Source organism: Myxocyprinus asiaticus, chromosome 5 (genome assembly GCF_019703515.2).
Source record: "Myxocyprinus asiaticus isolate MX2 ecotype Aquarium Trade chromosome 5, UBuf_Myxa_2, whole genome shotgun sequence".
NCBI classification, from domain to species: domain Eukaryota; kingdom Metazoa; phylum Chordata; class Actinopteri; order Cypriniformes; family Catostomidae; genus Myxocyprinus; species Myxocyprinus asiaticus.
In genome coordinates, this window is record NC_059348.1 from 19,493,243 (window position 1) to 19,512,110 (window position 18,868).

At 45.6% G+C, this 18,868-nt stretch overlaps 1 protein-coding gene across 1 annotated transcript in view; it reads right to left on the minus strand.

Moving 5' to 3' along the window:
• The window catches only part of LOC127441480 (MAGUK p55 subfamily member 7-like), a 152,844-nt gene that overhangs the window by 15,959 nt on the left and 118,017 nt on the right, over positions 1-18,868 (minus strand). Inside the window, exons 15-16 of the mRNA XM_051698974.1 lie at positions 7,176-7,337; positions 128-208 (exon numbers count right to left, since the gene is read on the minus strand). Of these exons, the coding sequence (XP_051554934.1) occupies positions 128-208; positions 7,176-7,337 (243 nt within the window). The remainder of the gene's footprint in view (positions 1-127; positions 209-7,175; positions 7,338-18,868) is intronic.

An 18,868-nucleotide genomic window follows, 5' to 3' on the forward strand; every position in this document is an offset into this window, starting at 1 on the left:
ATATAAATGAAGCTTATGAATAAAAATCAGCAGAACAATCAGCTAATGGGAGGTCAGCCTTACTGATTGTTCAAATCAGACAAATACTGTCAGGTTGATTTATTGCAGATATGTTATATGAACTCACATGGCACAGTTACACTGAAGTGTTCTGGATCAGAGAGTAGAAGTTTCCTCTTCAACTCAGTAACTCCAACCCCACTCGGCCCTGTACAACACACATACACGCAGACACACACTTTTTCTTCAATTAATCAACACTGACATAGCAATAAAATCTGCAGTCCACACTCACTGAATAACTCACTCAATATACAGTAAATACATGCTTATCTAAATCACCAGTGTCACAGTATATATTTTCATCAAACTTCAGTCATGATCTCCGTCCAAACATTTTCTCTTTTATGTTGAGCCCATATAAAAGACTGCAGACTTGGCTGGTTGAGTGGTACATGAACAGCTTCAGTGTAGTCCTTGTTTGTAGGCTGACATGTACTGTATTTAAAATGTTCATGGACTGTCTGGGCCATGAAGTGCTCCTTTATTCCGGCAGGCATCTGCTGTTTCCATCAGTGGGCCGTAAGCATTGGGATGATGGGGTAATGCGGTATTGATTTCAAGCTGTGGCTCCCGCCACTCGTACCCTTTCCAAAACACAGATCTAGTCCCTGCTCTGGCCCGCACACCCCCAGACAGAAAAGCCATACTACTGTAGTGAAAATCAAGAACCTGTCTAGTGCTCATTCAAGAGAGTCTAAATGCCAGTGTCTGCCAGCCACAAACAGAAGGGACAGTCTCTGTAAGTGTGTCTCTAGAAATTAAAGTACGCGATTGCATCACTGGTTGCAACTGGCCTTCATGATTCTGAAAATTCCTGCCATTCTGATAACTTTAAATTCATGTTTGGCTCAGTATTGCTTTTCACAGCCAATGAGTTTCACAGAGTGAGAGGAAAGAAGAAATCACACTGAGGGTAAAAAATGAAAATATTAAATCTTCTTGTTTGACCTCATGTGGGCTTTCTGCCTGCCCTTGCTGTCATCATCCACCAATGCATCACCAGAACTCATCTTGCCAACAAACCTGTGGGTTGATGGTCTTCGAAATATTTGCTAACTCTGTCTTTGGTCAGTTGAACAAACACATTAAGGAAGATACAGTATGTTTTCATTCCAGTATGCCTTTTAAGTAATAGTTCTACATAGGCATCCCTAGGCAATCAGAGGTCAGAGAATTAGACGTTAACGTTCTGTTCCCGTGGCCAACAAAAACTCATAAGAATGACATACATTAAAAGTAAAACTAGTAATTTGTACAACAACCTGCTCATTTGGAATAGATGAGCAGACTGTTTTGGTGGGCTGAAACTATTGTGAACATCTTGTTTGTTTCATATGCAAGAAAACAAATTATTTTGTGGTTTAACTAACTGTTATAGAAAATACAGTTTCAGCAGGTATGCAATAATAATAATAATAATAATAATAATAATAATAATAGTCAAGTCAATAATAATAATTGTTATGTAGTGCAATAAACAAACCCAAGGTTGCTTCACAATGCAAAAATGAATACAACAGAAAGAGGTAGGGTACAACGAGGCTAAAGGCTGCATGGGGTAAAAGGCTCCTTTGATGTTATTTTCTCCCAAAACACTAAATAGCATCAAAAACTACCACAGAACTTTCCTAAACACCTGTTTGTCACTATGAACTGCAAAATCTAAAGGTTGATTTTGAGGCAATTTGATCTTATATTTAATATTTTTTTAAATGTTGTAAATGTATGTAGATAATTATCCTGGAAATTATAACATTTATTTTGAGACAAAATACTAATTTGTCATTTTCGATTTTTTTCAAAGTGATTATATAAAAAAAATGTCAGTAACTGTCCAATAAGTGAAAGGATAGTATTTGGGGTAAAAGCCAAAAAAAGTGTTTATCTTGAATAAGCACTATCTTAATTTGTTACTCAAAAAATCATCTTGCTGTCTCAAAAGTATTTGTGTAAATTGACAAATTGTGCCCTATAAATATTGCCCAGGTATCAACTCTATATCAATATAACCCCCCTGGGGGCCTTTTACCCCAAGTGAGGGAGCCTTTTACCCCAGGTGTGGGGTAAAAGGCTCCCTTGCCACCTTTAAAAAAAAAAAAACGATTGTAATCAAAATAACCTTCTGTTGTTATTTTTTTCCCATGCAAATTATGTTGCTCCATCAATATTCTTGAATACTATATTTCTTGAATCTTGAGACACTTTGTGACCAGAAAAAAGCAGGTATAACAACAAAAAAGATCAACAAGAAAGAGGTATAACAACAAAAAAGAGCAACAAGAAAGAAGTATAACAACAGCAACAAAAAAGTAAAAAATAAGAGGTAGCTATAACAACAAAAATAAACAAGAAAGAGGCATAACAATGAAAATGAGCAACATGAAATATAGGTATAAGTATGGCAACAAAACTTCTTGGTTACTGATGTAACCTCTGTTCCCTGATGGAGGGAACGAGACGTTGTGTCGATGTAGTGACTCTAGGGGTTTGCTCTTGAGAGCCCCAATCACCTTTGCTTTATTCAGAAAAGGCCAATGAAAATTGGCGAGTGGAATTTGCATGCCACTCTCCACCCCGGACATACGGTATAAAAGGAGATGGCGTGCACCACTCATTCAGAGTTGTGCTCAGGAGCCGAGGGAGAGTCCCAGCCATGTCAGCGGTCGGTTCAGCGCCACGGCAGGAGGGACACAACGTCTCGTTCCCTCCATCAGGGAACAGAGGTTACATCAGTAACCAAGACCTTCCCTGTCTGTCACCCACTCAACATTGTGTTGATGTAGTGACACTAGGGGTTCCTATACGAAACGTACGCAGGCTCACCTGAAAAGGGGCATACCATGAGTACTGGGCCTAGCGGCATTACTCCTCCGCCGAGTTCGCCACCGAATAGTGCTTAAGGAATTAAAGAGGCGTCCAGTGTTCACCGGTTGCGGGGAACTGTTGTGGACAAGATAGCGCACATTATCACCTTAAAAGGGGAAAGTCGTAAATGCAAGCGATACACCCGACCGACTGCCCAGCCTACCTGTTGTTATCCCGTAACACTCGGGTCGAAACTGGTTCTATGCGCAGGTTGTAGAACCTCGCAAAGGTATTGGGTCTGGCGATTGTCTTGATGAGCCTTTGCGACAGGTTGGAAAGCGCTAACCAGGTTTCCAGCCTCTGCGCTAACGGCACCAAGAGGACAATTGGATTTATCACGCCCGGGGTGGGTGGTTCGAGGTGAAGCAGAGCAGACACCCCACCGGGAAGATTGTCTGGGGGAGGCGTGCTGCCCTGCGAGCCCGCAACGGTGGTCGGTGGCTGGGGTTGGTGAGCGGCCCTAAGAACCACCGTACTTACCTGTTTACTGGCTTTCTTTCTACGGAAACAACGTCCCGCTCATTGACCGGAAAGACTTTCATCGCCTGGCCATCGCGAGCGCGAGGGCTGGAGGGGCTGAGCATTGGAGAATGACCCAGGGAATAAAGAAACTGCTCTTTTATTGACAATTTGGGTGCCGGGGCCCAGAAGGTACCCAGAGATGTTACGAGGGTACTCACCTCGTGCTAGCCCAGGGGCGGGAGTGGGGCCTTTGTGCACACCTGGATCAGGCCAGTCAACAAGAATCGCCTCATCCCTGGGTTGCCTGTCTCAGGACCGCTTCGAAGCCTGTCCGGGGTTCTTGACGCCCGGCTGACAGGCAGGCGGTGCCGCCTTCTTGCGGGAGGATCTTCTTCTCAGAGGCTGGTGTGCAGGCTCTGATGGTGGGGGAGCCGGGGCCGACACCACAGGAGGACAGCCCTGGTGAGAGGCAAATGGGGCGTGGGACTTTGGAGGCTTGTTGATGGCCTCCGTCTGCTACTTCACCGTGCCCCCCTTGGGAGATGGGCACATCGAGAAAGAGGACCTTCTCGGCATCACGCATCTCTGCAAGTTTGAGCCACAGGTGCCACTTTTGGACCACCAAGGTGGACATTGTCTGGCCCAGGGTGCACGCCATGACTTTTGACACCCGTAGAGCGAGGTCAGTAGTGGTACGCAGTTCCTGCATAAGCCCTGGGTTGGTCCTACCCTCGTGCAGATCTTTAAGCGCCTTGGCCTGATGGACCTGCAGGATAGACATGGAGTGCAGGGCAGAGGCGGCCTGACCTACGGCATTGTAAGCCTTTTCCATGAGTGATGAAGAAAACATACACGCCTTGGAAGGGAGCCTTGGTCAGTTCCTCCAGGTGGCTGCACCCTGCGGGCATAAATGCACCGCTACAGCATGCTCTACCTGGGGAAGCTCGACATATCCCTTAGCCGCTCTGCTGTCAAGGGTAGTTAGGGTGGATGAGCTGGCGAAGCATGTACGGGCAGAGAAATGTGCCTTCCACGACTTTGTGAGCTCCTCGTGCACTTCCGGGAAGAAGGACACCGGGGCGGGGCGTGGCCCGGGCAAGCCTGGTGCAAGCACGGCTGCCAACTCAGCGTCTGCCTCATCTTGAGCTCTACCGCCCAAGAGCGGGAGCTCAGAAGATTCATCCACTTCCAAAAGCAGAAGCCCACCCTCCGATGCTGCAACCGATAACTCATCCTCGTCGCGAGCCCCAAATGAGACATTAAATCTGCCCTGAGGTGGACCGCCTGCCTCGCTCGTGAACTCTACTGGGCAGAACAAGCGTGTTGGGGGATGGGAGGTCTGTGGGGACTGAGCCGGCGGAAACGCTCCCACATCCAGATCACCCGCGGTGCTCGCCGACGCAGCCGCCTGAGTCTCAACCCTGGACGGACCGGGTCGGGAATCAGCCGCGGTGGCTCTCTGCTTCACGAAAAAGGAAGAGGGCCGCAACCGCAATGTTCTCATGGGCATGTTCTCCACAAAAGCTGCCTCGGTGTGCTGGCGACCCAAGCACATGAGACAGATTTCGTGGCCATCCGGTGGGGAGAGATAACAGCCGCACCCAGTAGCACAAAGTCAAAAGGACATCTTTTAAAAAGACGGCTCTTTTAGAGAAAATATACTCTTTTGAAATAAACTCTTTTAACACCTGTGGACTCAGCTGCCGAAGCGCCCAGGGGAAGCACAACACTCGATCATGCGAGGGTGACCGCTGATATGCGCCGTAAATTCCAGCAGCAGAAGGTAAAGTGACGGGACGAACGCACATGCGCTCGGCTCCGAAGAACAAGTCTGAATGAGTGGTGCACACCATCTCCTTTTATACCCGTATGTCCAGGGCAGAGAGTGGCATGCAAATTCCACTCGCCAGTTTTCATTGGCCTTTTCTGAATAAAGCAAAGGTGATTGGGGCCCTCAAGAGCGAACTCCTAGTGTCACTACATCAACACAACGTCGAGTGAGTGACAGACAGGGAAAAGAGGTTGTGAAAAGTCAGGTATGTATAAAAAATTTTTACAGACACTGTGCTGTTGGGACAGAAACAAAATAATATACAAATCCAAAAATGTGTTGTGAGAAGAGGAAGGTTTACACAATATTTTATTTCACTTTTTCTTATATTTCAATGGCAGATAAACCAAATTCTGACCTTGCTGAGATGATTTAACTTCTTTGAAATATATCCATGAGGTCCTTGAACATATTGGCTCTTTGGCTAGCTTTGTCAAGGCACACTTGAAGTCCTTCAGTACTGAGAAAGAGATCACTGAGCTCCTGTACATTTTCTGTTGTTTTTTGAGAAAGAGTCCTTGCATCAACCCGCACCCCCTTGCTAACCGCTGTTCACACCTCTGATATATCTAAGAATTAATGCTCTAAATTTATCAAAGGGATGCATTTTTGTTTTGTCAGTGTATAAAAAAGGGGAAAAGCTTGAATGATCTCACATGCCTCATCAGATTTCTAAGTAGAATATCATGCATTTGTAATTATGCAAACACCAGAACAATGATGATGTTTTTGGCATATAGTTACAACTTCTTAAACAATAGAAATTCTACCTGCCAAGATGCCATTCAATTTGGAATATTTATATATACACCCTCAGCAAGTGAGAAGTGAGAACTTCCATTTTATCGAACCCTTGAAGAGACAGTTCTGGGTTTTTTGCTCAAAAGGACCGCTGACTTTCGATTATGGTAAACTCTCATGTTTAGAGTATAAGCACGTCTTTTCTGTTGGCTCATATGTAGTTTTCTTTTGGAAATGACACTGAGGTGAACATTTTGCAGACCCCAAATCTACGGCCAGGCAGTACAATGAAAACAGATATATAGCCTACAGATCCATGTGTTAATTTAACTTTCCACACTCTCTCTCTCTGTCTATAAATGTTTCACAGTATAGAACAGGAAAGAATGTCCTTAAAGGGACAGTTCACCCAAAAATGGTAATTGTCTCATCATTTACTCACCCTTATGCCGTCTCAAACTCAAACTCAAGTTTAATCCTTACACCATAAATCTTGACATCTGCAGACTCCTTTGAGTGTTCATGAGAGAAGATCATTCAAACATTTTCACGCACTTGACGCGTGCACAGAGCATTGTTCACAAACCAGACAGAGTCTTAACAGGTTTTCATGGTTTTCATGCACAGTTGGGCTATTTTGAAAATGCAGATGGCAAGGTAAAATGCACCCATGTGCATGGTCAAAGATTCACCGTCTTAAAACGTGCACTGTGTTCCAATTGGGCCGGATGTCAAGATTTATAGTGAATAAGGACATACATTTTGGTGTGTTCCTCACACAAAGCGATAGTAATGCTTTAGAAGACATGGATTTTCCACTTGAGTCATTTGGGTTTCTTTTGCTGCCTTTTTGAAGCATGAAAGTTTTGGACCCCACTGGCTTAAAGTGTAAAGAGTAAATAATGAGATAATTATTTCATCACGTAAACAAGCCAATCACTGTGACGAGTTTCTCTCATTGCACTCATTTTGGGTTGTTTCTAGCTGTATGCCTTCAGAAGCCTTGGAATATGACTAAGACTACTTTTATGACACTTTTTTATGAGCTTTATAGTGAGTCACTATAGCCTACCATTGTTGATAATGACGACCCGTGATATTCATAAAAAAGAAAGACATATGGGTTTGGAATTACATGAGAGTGAGTAAATTATGTCAGAATTGTCATTTTTGGGTGAATTATTCCTTTAAGCCACTGTAAAATGTTTCTCACCGGTTAGAAGCACAAGATGATAGGGCTCATCAGGTTTTCTGGTGTAAGGCAAGACCTCCTGATATATTGGTGTATAGATGCCGCGATGACCTCCACCCATCTTCTGTTTCACTTGACTTTTGCTGTCCTTTCTGCTTAAGCGGAAACTTCTCCTTAAACCAGCTGTGGCAAAGAAGACAACTAAATCAACCGACTTAATATTATGTGTAGTTAGTTCTATAACAATACTTGGGTTCTTTGTATTGTTTGTAATGAACTGAATTTACATAGGTCATAATCTGTCAGGCTTGATTTTCGGATTCTCTTTTATTTTATATTGAGTAATGTGTTTAGAAATTACAGTATAATTTGCTTAAATTCATTACCATGTAAAGATGCCAAAAATATTTTGGACAGTTGGACAGTACTTGCATCTGTTTCGTATTAGACAAGAGTGTATGACTTGTATGTTAGTGTATATTTTAGATAACTGTCAATGTCTAGTCTTGGTTTGGAATTGATTCTTGGAACCTGATGCCAAGCATGAGGACCAAAGTTGGGTCAACAAAACTGAAAAATTCGAAAACTTCAATCAAAGAGGTAGTCAAAACAATCAGCCTGGCAAAACCAGTTGCCTGTTACATTTCTGAGAAATACAAGCACTTATTAGGGTGCAAGAAAAGATCCAGCAAAGTGGAGCAAAACTTTCAAACACAAAAGCATTCCCTTCAGAAATTGCCCAGCAGATCAGTAATATTCACCAGGATGCAGAAACATTTCTCAAAGACAACTACCCTTCAAAAAACTGTATCAGTAGACTGGAGACAGTCAGTGCATATACACTTACCGACCACTTTATTAGGAACACCTGTACACCAACTTATTCTTGCAATTATCTAATCAGCCAATTGTGTGGCAGCAGTGCAATGCAGAATATCATGCAGATACAGGTCAGGAGCTTCAGTTAATGTTAACATCAACCATCAGAATGGGGAAAAAATGTGATCTCAGTGATTTTTTGATTGCGGCTAAGGCTACAGTTGGCACAGGCTCACCAAAAAATGGACAGTTAAAGACTGTAAAAACATAGCCTGGTCTGATGAATCTAGATTTCTGCTGAGGTACACAGACGGTAGGCCCACTGAATCCTCAGCTTTCTGTTCTTGGCTGACAGAAGTGGAACCTGACATGGTCTTCTGCTGTTGTAGCCCATCCGCCTCAAGGTTTGATGTGTTGTGCTTACTGAGATGCTATTCTGCTCACTACAATTGTACACAGGGGACTTATCTGAGTTACCGTAGCCTTTCTTTCAGCTTGAACCAGTCTGGCCATTCTCCATTGACCTCTCTCATCAACAAGGCATTTCCGTGCTGCTCACTGGATGTTTTTGGTTTTGCTTAAAAATAAGTCGGTGAGTGTACATGCACAGTTATAATTGAGCTATAGTTGGTTTTTGCATAGTCAAGCTACAGTTTTCATCTGGCCAAGTGTATGACACAATGAATAATCAAATATTTGAAGGAAGGATATCAGGAAGTGACAAAGATGTTTTCAGGCTGACATTTTGTGTCATATTAGCATGCAAAACCAACCAATAAAATGAGCTATTTAGCTGCTCAACAGCAAGACTCACACAGCCAGCACAACATGGAAAACTTTACAGCTCTGTGTATTTCTTATGTTCTTTACACTTTAATTTTGGTACAAATCAGATGTACGTTATCTTTTGTACGTTATTCATCCAAAAATATACGTTGCAAGCATTCATCATGCACATTGCTCATCATGTCTTCCTGTGAATACACGCAACTTTGAAGCCAACTATATTCTGCTTAACGTGTAAACATGCTGAGTTAATGCCAAACTACAATCGCGTTATTTAGGTCTGTTATCTAGGTCTGATTTTAGTCATGTAGCACCCCCTACCAGAGATTATTTAGCAGAGATAGGCCACTTCTATTAAAATGAATGGGAGAAATTGGAACACTCAACCAAGTTGTTCTAAGCACCCAATGGATATAGAAAGGAAGTCCCACCTTACAGTTAAAAGAGCCAATCACCTTTTATATACAGACATCACCTGTCAATCAAATCACGTGCATGTGCATTAGCTATACAAGCTGGGAATTTTTTTTTTGCGTAATATGAGGTTAAGAATGACAATTTACGATTCCAGTATTGTCAGATTTTATTGCTGATTTGAAATATGTACTTTGATCGCAATCTTGGCCAACCATTTTTGAGATTTTGATCTTGCTCCATTCAAGTAGATAGGAGCTGCACTGGCATGGCTGGAAATAGCCTCCCGTGATGGCCAACAGTGGACTGACTTGCTAGAAAGACTTTGCCTATACCCTCTTAGATGTTAGGGCTGTCAAATTTAAATTCAAAATGTGAATATTCATCGAATTTAAGAAACTGTGCATTTGAATTTTGGATGTGTGCCAAGCACTGGCGATGACTGCAGACGGATCGCATTCTTGCACTAAAAAATGCTAGAAGAAGCGCTACAAAATACAGTTGTACAGAAACCAGGTGTCTCGAGACGCATTTTAAAGTTCTTTTTAACTTGACACGGCATCTAAAAAACACCGCTCCTGCACAAGACGCTGAATAAACAAAAACAAAGAAAAACAAAGACGTTCGTCTAGCGCGTTTAGATGGTAAACTGGATGGTTGCAAAAGCGTTCAGTGTGAACAACCCCTTACAGTAGGTGGAGGTCTTTGGCCATTGCATCTTGTTCTCTTATAAGCATTTCTCAGATTAAGCAATAGGTTTGTCTATAAAGGAGTTCAAGTTGGAAATGTGTGTCTCAAGATCCTCATGTTCTGTTCCTTTCTGTTGTGTTCCGTCTGTTTGAACTGCCCCTGACCAGGGATCATGAGCCGCTTTACCACAAGTTCAGCCGAATACCACTGCTATCTGGGAATAATTGTACCCTTCTGTAATTAATGAAAAATACTGTGGTATATCGCTGTTATTATGAAGTTTGAGTCTGTGCTAGTATATACTGTGGCACCAGTGCAAGTGTAACACCATGTTAACACAGAACTGCCTATTGAAACGTTTCCCCCCTCATTTTACATTTGACTTAAAATTTGAGGATATGAACCGACTAAAACTTTTTTATTTTGTATTTTATGCACTTTAGTTTATGGAATGGAAAGTTTTTTTTAACAGCCAGGAATGTTCTTTGCAATAATATAACACGGTGCTGTATGGTTATATATTTAATGTGCCCTCTTGTGGACAAAGGAAATAACGTCAATTTAAAAAATCAGCTGACTTTATCATTAGAATTTAATTCAAATTTAGAAAACTTTTAAGGTAAAAATTTGAATTTAGTTTCTCTGTCCAATTGACAGCCCTATTAGGTGTGTCACGCCTAAACTCTGTTAGGGTGGAGCACCGGGTTTGATTACTTTGTGTCTCCCAACTATATATAAAATCCTACTCTGATAGCACTATTATTATATTTAAAAAAAAATAAATAAAAAAAACAATAATCCAAAGGATTTATTTAGAAGTCTGTTTAACGTGTAAAAATGCTGAGTTAATACCAAACTACAATCGTGTTATTTAGGTCTGTTATCTAGGTCTGATTTTAGTCATGTAGCACCCCGATACCAGAGATTATTTAGCAGAGATGGGCCACATCTATTAAAATGAATGGGAGAAACAGGAACACTAAACCAAGGAGCTCTAAGCGCCCAACGGATATAGAAAGGAAGTCCCACCTTACAGTTAAAAGAGCCAATCGCCTTTAATGCAAATATAACAGTATGCTCTTAATTAAAAGTGGGCCCACACACACACACACTCAAACACCCCTGATGCAGGCCTGTGCTGTTGCTTGTGTACATTGTGCCCTTAGAAACAGAAAACTGGCCTCTTCACTCGACTGAGCAAAATAAAACAATGCTTGAGGTACCTGAATGCTCTTTTTGAAAAGAACTGATCTCCTTCTGAAACAGTTCGTGGTCCGTAAGCACTCAAGAACCAGTCTGGTTCCGGCATGCGATCGCTCTGCAAATTTCACTCTCTCCCTCGCTGCCAGAGGAGCTGAGAGCCACAGGACTCGTAGCACTATCTGGAGCGTCGTGTCACTCTTTGTCATAATAACTTGCTTGTTTGAGCAGTTAATTCACCCGTTCTCAATATCGGAGCATTACTGCATTTCTTTACGATCTGCCACTCTAGACGCTCTTGATGGACTGACTTTCTAATGTTGCCTTCATGTGCTATCTGAATTTTCCTACTTCCCACTTCTGAAGTGGTGCTTTGTTGCCGCAGTGTGCAGAGCAGTATGCGGCTCAGGAGGTGGAGCGGATGGAGCCGCAGGAGGCGGAGCGGGCAGAGCTGAAGGAGACAGAGTGGAAGGAGACACACGAGGCCAAGGATCAGAGGGCAAGGCCGCAGGAGGCCAAGGATCAGAGGGCAAGGCCGCAGGAGGCTGAGGATCAGAGGGCGATGCCACAGGAGGCTGAGGATCAGAGGGCGGAGACTCAGAGGTCAGGGCAGCTGGGGACGCAAAAGTCTCAGGTGCTAGCTTTTGGGATGGACGAGGCTCCAAGCACTGGTTCTGGGAAGGATGAGGCTCCAAGCGCTGGTTCTGGAATGGACGAGGCAGGTGTGGGTGCTGGCTCGTAGACCATGGTAGGCATGGGCACAGGCTCGTGGACCATCGCAGGTGTGGGCGCTGGCTCGTGGACCGTGGCAGGCATGGGCGCTGACTTGTGGACAGCGACAGGCGTGGTCTCTGAGGTGGGGGATGTGGCAGTGGACTCTGGCTGTATTTTGACTGTAGGAGTGCCAAGGTCCTCAGCCACTCCCACTGTGAAAGATGAACCATTCCTCCTTCTGTGGCTCTGCCCACTCCTTCACCTGAGACTCCTACTGCGGCTCTGCCCGTGCTGCCTCCTGAGGCTCCAACTCCTGTGGCACCACCTCCTGAACTTCCTGCTGCTCTGCCTCTTGAGCCTCCTGTGGCTCTGCCCCCTGACCCTCCACCTCCTGCGGCTCAGCCTCTTGAGCCTCCGTTCCCGGCAGCTCCATCCTCAGAGTTTCTACCTCCACTGAGTGAATGAAGTGAGTTTATATAGAGTCCTTGATAAGGTAATTGGGAACAGGTGTGGCTGATTAGAGTGCGGGAGACCTAGAGCAGTTGATGCCTGGAGTGGTGGAGACTGAATGGGGCATGACAGTCCCCCCCCCACAGGGTGGCTCCTGATGCCCCAAAGCAAAAACAGAACCAGCCAAGGTGGGGGAGGGCGGGGGAAACCAAGGGGGCAGCCCAAAGATGGGAATAGGGCCTGGCAGCCGGGGAGGAGGATCCAGGAAAGGGGCAGGGTCCGACGGCCAGGGAGGAGTTCCAGGAAGAGGGCAGGGTCCGGAGGACAGGGCTGTGGCCATGGTTCCATGAAGGGAATGGGGTCTGGCAGCCAGGGAGGCAGTCCCAGAAAGGGGGTGGGGTCCGGCGGCCAGGGAGGTGGTCCCAGGAAGGGGGCAGGGTCTGGTCGCCAGGGAGGCGGTCCCAGGAAGTGGGCAGGGAGGAGGCCTGGGCTGTGGAACAGGGCCCGACAAGGCAGAGCTGCATGTTGGAATCTCAGGGGGCAGGACCGCTGGAGACTCAGGGAGCAGAGCCGCAGGAGGGTGGAGCAGTATGAGGCTCAGGGAGCGGAGCCGCAGGAGGCTCAGGGGATGGAGTCACAGGAGGCGGAGCCTCAGGGTGTGGAGCAGTATGCGGCTCAGGAGGTAGAGCGGGCGGAGCCACAGGAGGCCGAGCTGTAGGAGGCGGAGCGGATGGTGCCACAGGAGGCCAAGGATCAGAAGGTGAGGCCGCAGGATGCTGAGGATCAGAAGGCGGAGACTCGGAGGTCAGGGCAGCTGGGGACGCAGAAGTCTCAGGTGCTAGCTGTAGGACAGATGAGGCTCCAAGCGCTGGCTCTGGGAAGGATGAGGCTCCAAGTGCTGGCTCTGGGATGGATGAGGCAGGCGTGGGTGCTGGCTCATAGACCGTGGTAGACGTGGGCACAGGCTTGTGGACCATGGCAGGCGTGGGAGCTGACTCGTGGACTACGGCAGGTATGGTCTCTGAGGTGGGGGATGTGGCAGTGGACTATGGCTGTGTGTTGACTGTATGAGTGCCAAGGTCCTCAGCCACTGTGAAAAATGAACCATTCCTCCTCCGCCTGCAGCTCTGCCCGCTCCTCCTCCTGAGACTTCTGCGGCTCCATCTGCTTCTTCTACAGTGGCTTCTTACACTTCTCCTACTGCGGCTCAGCCCGCTCTGCCTCCTGATAATCCTGTGGCTCCGTCAGCTTCGCCTCCTGAAACTTCTGCGGCTCCGCCCACTCTGCCTCCTGAGACTCCTACTGCAGCTCTGCCCACGCTGCCTCCTGAGGCTCTGCCTCCTGTGGCACCGCCTCCTGAACTTCCTGCTGCTCTGCTTCTTGAGCCTCCTGCGGCTTTGCCCCCTGACCCTCCGCCTCTTGCGGCTCAGCGTCTTGAGCCTCCGTTCCCGGCAGCTCCATCCCAGGGGCTCCGCCCCCTGAGACTCCACCTCCTGCGGCTCCGCCCCCTGAGCCTTTGCCTCCTGCAGCTCCCTCTCCTGAGCCTCCATCCCTGGCAGCTCTGTCCTCGGAGTCTCCACCTCCAGCGGCTCTGTCCCCTGAGCCTTCGCCTCCTGCGGCACCACCTCTGATCCTCCATCCCTGGCAACTCCACCCTCAGAGTCTCCACATCGCCTGGCTGTCCGCCTGGCCCCTCTGCTCCACCATGGTTCACTGCCCTTCTTGGATCCTTAAGATGTTAATATGTCACATTTAATATCGGGGATAAAAGTTTTTCTTTTCAGTATAACAACACATTAGGCATCCAGATATACTGTATGAACAGTGATTGATGTATAGCAGTGACTATCTTAGGGTTTAACCCACCAACCCCATGTAGAGACTTTTGATATGCAGCTTTAAATATGATTAATGAGTACAGACTGTTTCATTCAAAAGAAACAGAGAATTTAAAAAAAGCCACATTGTTTCAATACTTTTTGCAACATAACAGAACTGCAGGATCACTGCATATGGAATCCCAAAGGCCCATATCTCATAAACTATCCAATTCAGCAGAGAAACATTCAGACATCAGAAACATTAATTCCAAATCAAATCAATTGAAGTATTGTGTGATCAACAACAAAGGTTCAGAGTTTGTGGCAAAAATTACACCATGTACCAAATTAAATATATATATATATATATATTGGTTACTGGGTAGGAAGTGTTATTTCCTAATTGCTTATGCCTCAAAAGAATAGAAAATGGCTATTATTCCCCACAAACTTTGCTTCTGTGACCAGGACAATGATATTTTGAAATGTACCTATTTTCCAGAACATTCCAGATAGATTCAGGGCTGAGTAAACTTGGAGTAACCTCTAGAACTTTCTAGAACTTTCCAGTAATATAAATAGTATAAATACAGGGGCTTTAAGCCCACCAGTTCAGTTTAGTTCCATCTGCCAAAGTAGATACATATCTGCATTTTTCTGAGATGGCATCAAGAGGCTGCAAGCATCCGGCAGGCGCATTTTGCTATGTCTGCGGCCAGTTTATCAAGAGCAAAAAAGTACTCCGTGGAAGCATCTGCTAAGATGTGTGAGGCCTACAAGGCATATTTCGGCATGCCTGTTGGGGATCAAGACAAACCCTGGGCACCTCATTTCACCTACGAGCACTACAAAAAAACTCTGGAAGATAAGATGGACAATTGTTGCTTTAAATTTTTTTATTTTAAAATGTTTTACAATTGTCAATGTTATTGAAAAATATATCATATATGAAAAATGTTGCGAGAATCTCTTACACATTAGTCATGGGTGAAATAAATATAGTTTTGTAGGATGGTACAGAGGTGAAAAGAGAGCCATGAAGTTCGCTATCCCAAGAATTTTGTGGGAACCCACTGACCACTCAAGCAACTGCTACTTCTGCATGGTGAACCCTTCCAAACGTCGGACTGGAAAGAATGCACCTGCTATCACATATCCGGACCTTCCTTCATCCATCGCCCTGGTGCCACACAGCCATGAGCTCTCCGTACCCACTCCTCCGGAGAAAGAGCAGCCGTCTTTAGAAGAGAGCACCAAGTCAGAGAGCGAGGAAGACGTTGTAGATCCAGATGACAATTTCAGAGGTGGAGCTGAGGAGAGAAACCCATAATACCCCAACCAAAAAGACCTCAACGACTTGATTAGAGATCTTGGTCTCACCAAGTCCAATGCTGAGCTTTTGACATCTAGGCTCAAGCAGTGGAACTTGGATGAAAGTGTACAAGTCACAGATCAGAGGAAGCGTTATCAACCTTTTTCCAGCTTCTTCACCCGTCAAGATGGGCTGTAATTCTGCCACAATGTGACCAGTCTGTTCGAGGCAATCGGAATCGCCTGTAACCAAAATGAGTGGTGCCTATTCATTGACAGCTCATCCAGGAGCCTCAAAGCTGTGCTGCTCCATAATGGTAACAAGCACCAGTCTCTTCCCCTGGCTCACTCGGTGCACCTCAAAGAGGATTACAACAGCATCAAGACCTTGCTGGACACCTTGAAGTATGATAAGTACATTTGGGGGCTGATTCGTCAAAGTGATTTACAGTATAATCGTAAATCTCGAAAAACGACTCAATTCTAAATCTTTTGTAGTCATTTTTGTATTACTTTAGTATAAATACATGTTAATTTGGATTCATATGTTGTGTTTTTTTTACTTTATGTGAACAAAAAGACACCAATTCGCCCATTTTCTCATTGGAATTAGGTACATTTCAAAATATCACTGTCCTGGTCACAAAAGCAAAGTTTGTGGGGAATAATAGCCATTTTCTATACTTTTGAGGCATAAGCAATTAGGAAATAACACTTACTACCCAGGAAAAAAAATTGTGTTACATAGTGTTATACATCACACCAAGCACTATTTGTCAGGATCCTGTCACTTTGTCAGTCATGTTTTTAGTGGTGACAGGATCCTGACACTCATGTTCTGTGTTTGTGTTTTCATGTTCGGAGCATGGTGTCTGGGTCCTTACTCAGCCAAGTTCGGTTTCTGTTCTGGGTTGGAATCCGGACATTCATGCTCCATGTCTCATCTTGTGTGTTGTGTGAGTGCACATGGCTGTGTTTGGTCCTTCATCACTATGTGCACTCATGTCTATTTTAGTTTTGTGTGTGAGCACATGGCTTTGTGTTTGTCTGCGATGTACTTCCCTGACCCCGCCTCCTCGTTACCCTCATCACTCTCCCTCATTTCATCCTTGTTATGTTAATTGTCTTCACCTGTTCCTCATGTGCCCTACCTGTATATATTGTGCTTTTTCCTATTGTGTTTGTCGGATCATTTTGTTTCTCATGTTCTTCAGTTGGTGTTCATTGGCTCTGTCTCCCAGTCTGGTTTGTAATCTTGTCTTTCTGTTTGTTGTTCTTCAAGAGTTTGTCATTGTTTTTTACTTTTCAGTTTTATCAGTTGTTCTCCCCTGTGAGAGTTAGTTTTCCCCTCTTTGTATTCTTTTATTTAATAAAATCCAAATGTTTTCCTCATCCCTGCAATTGGGTCCTCATTCTTGAATCTGTGACACTATTGTGATGTAATATTTAACATAACTGACACATTTTATGAACAAAATTGTAAAAATGTTAGGTAATCACTGTCAAAAGACAGGAAAGCACTTTTGTTGGTGTGGTAAGAAATGAAAACTGGAGGTCATACAACAATTGTCCTATTCACATGGTAATTACCAATAATAATAGTGTCATAAATACATTACAGAGCATATTGATGTGAATAGCTATTGATGTTCATCTATGTCCCTGGAAATCATTAAGTGGCGAGTCATAGCAGTCTTGTTTGAGAAACTGACGAACAGATGTAAAGCATATCTCACTTGTTTGATTGGCCTCACCAATATCAATCTTGCTGAATTCTTTAAATGCTTCCACATGCTTAAAATGTCCCGCACAGAGAGTAAAAAAACAGCCTGAAGGTCAAACAGCTTCTGTATAAATAAATAAAAAAGAAGCTAGGAAAGTTTGACAGAGATAATTAAACCAAGGCCTGAAGATTAATTTGATCTGAGTGGCCTACTGGACTCCCACTAGATAAGAATCTCTTGACAGTAGTTCCCTATCTGTCACTCACTCAATGTTGTGTCGATGTAGTGACACTTGGGGTCACTCTTGGGAGCCTGAGACACCTTTGATAAAAGGCCAATGAAAATTGGCGAGTGGTATTTGCATACCACTCCCCCGGACATATGGGTATAAAAGGAGCTGGTATGCAACCACTCATTCAGATTTTCTCTTCGGAGCTGAACGGTCGATGTTTACTGAGCTGACTTTTCATTCACCTCTGCTGGATCTGGCGGCGCATTTCAGTGGCTTCTCCCTCCTCTGCACTGGTGCACTGCAGAGAACGCCCCTGAGTGCTTCGGCAGAAAAAAGAGAGTATATTTTTCTGAAAGAGTATATTTCTCTAAAAGAGCGGCACACACTGAACATCTTTTTAAAGACGCATCTTTTTAAAGATGCCTTTCTGTTTGTGAGTTATTCCTGGTTGAGGTCGCTACCTCTCAACTTCTGACGGTCATGATCGCTGTCTTTAGTATCTGGGCGCGACCCACGTGGAGACAGCGTTCATGGATGGATCATGTACTCACTGTGAGAACATGACCATGGCAACGTTGCGGTTGCAGCTTGCTTTCGGCTCCCCGCCTCGGTCCTTCCACCTACGGGTATGAGGCCAGCACGGCTAGCACTGGGGGCGATTTGGGGACCCCAATGGGTCCACCTCCGCTGGGTATCCCCCCACGGACCTCCCATTCCCCAGCATGCTCGTCTGCCCAGATCGGGCTTCGGGATGAGTCAGCCGGCTCGTCTCATGGCGAGTTCGACCTCTTGTTCGGAGCCTGCAAAGCTGATGAGCTCTCAAGCGCAGCATCAGAGAGCGGGCTCATCCAGTCGGACGGAGAAGCCTCAGCTGGGCTCCCCCCCTCGGGTACGGTTGCCCAGTCACAGGCTGATGCGGAATGGAACACTCCGCTCTCCCCTGAACCCTCGCAGCTCGATGATTGGTTCCAGGGCTCACAGTGCTGCTCAAAGCAGCCACGCCCCGCTCCAGTCCCTTTCTTCCCGGAAGTGCATGAGAAGCCCTCACTACCCTCGATGGCGGGGCGGCCAGGGGCTATTTGGCGATTCCCCAGGCGGATAAGGCGCTCGCGGTTTACCTATGCCCGCAGAGCACCGCCACCTGGCACGGACGCCCAAAACTCCCATCCAAGGCCTGTAGGTTCACGTCGTCCCTGACAGCCAAAGCCTACAGTGCCACTGGACAAGCTGCCTCCGTCTTGCATGCCATGGCTCTCCTGCAAGTCCACCAAGCCAAGGCGCTAAAGGAACTGCACGAGGGTAGTTCCGCCCTAGATTTGATGCAGGAGCTGCGCTCGGCGACCTACCTCGCTCTCCGGGTGATGAAGATGTCAGATGACATCCATCTCACGGCTGGCCGCCAAGAACCCTCGGAAGGCTTCGAAGTGCCCCTGAGATGGGCGACCCAGGGACGACGAAACCCTCCTTGGAGCTGGTAAGCAGACCACTCCATCCCCGGTGGAGGGCAGGGAGGAGAATCTTTTGTTGCTTTTTCATTTAATTTTGCCGCATGCC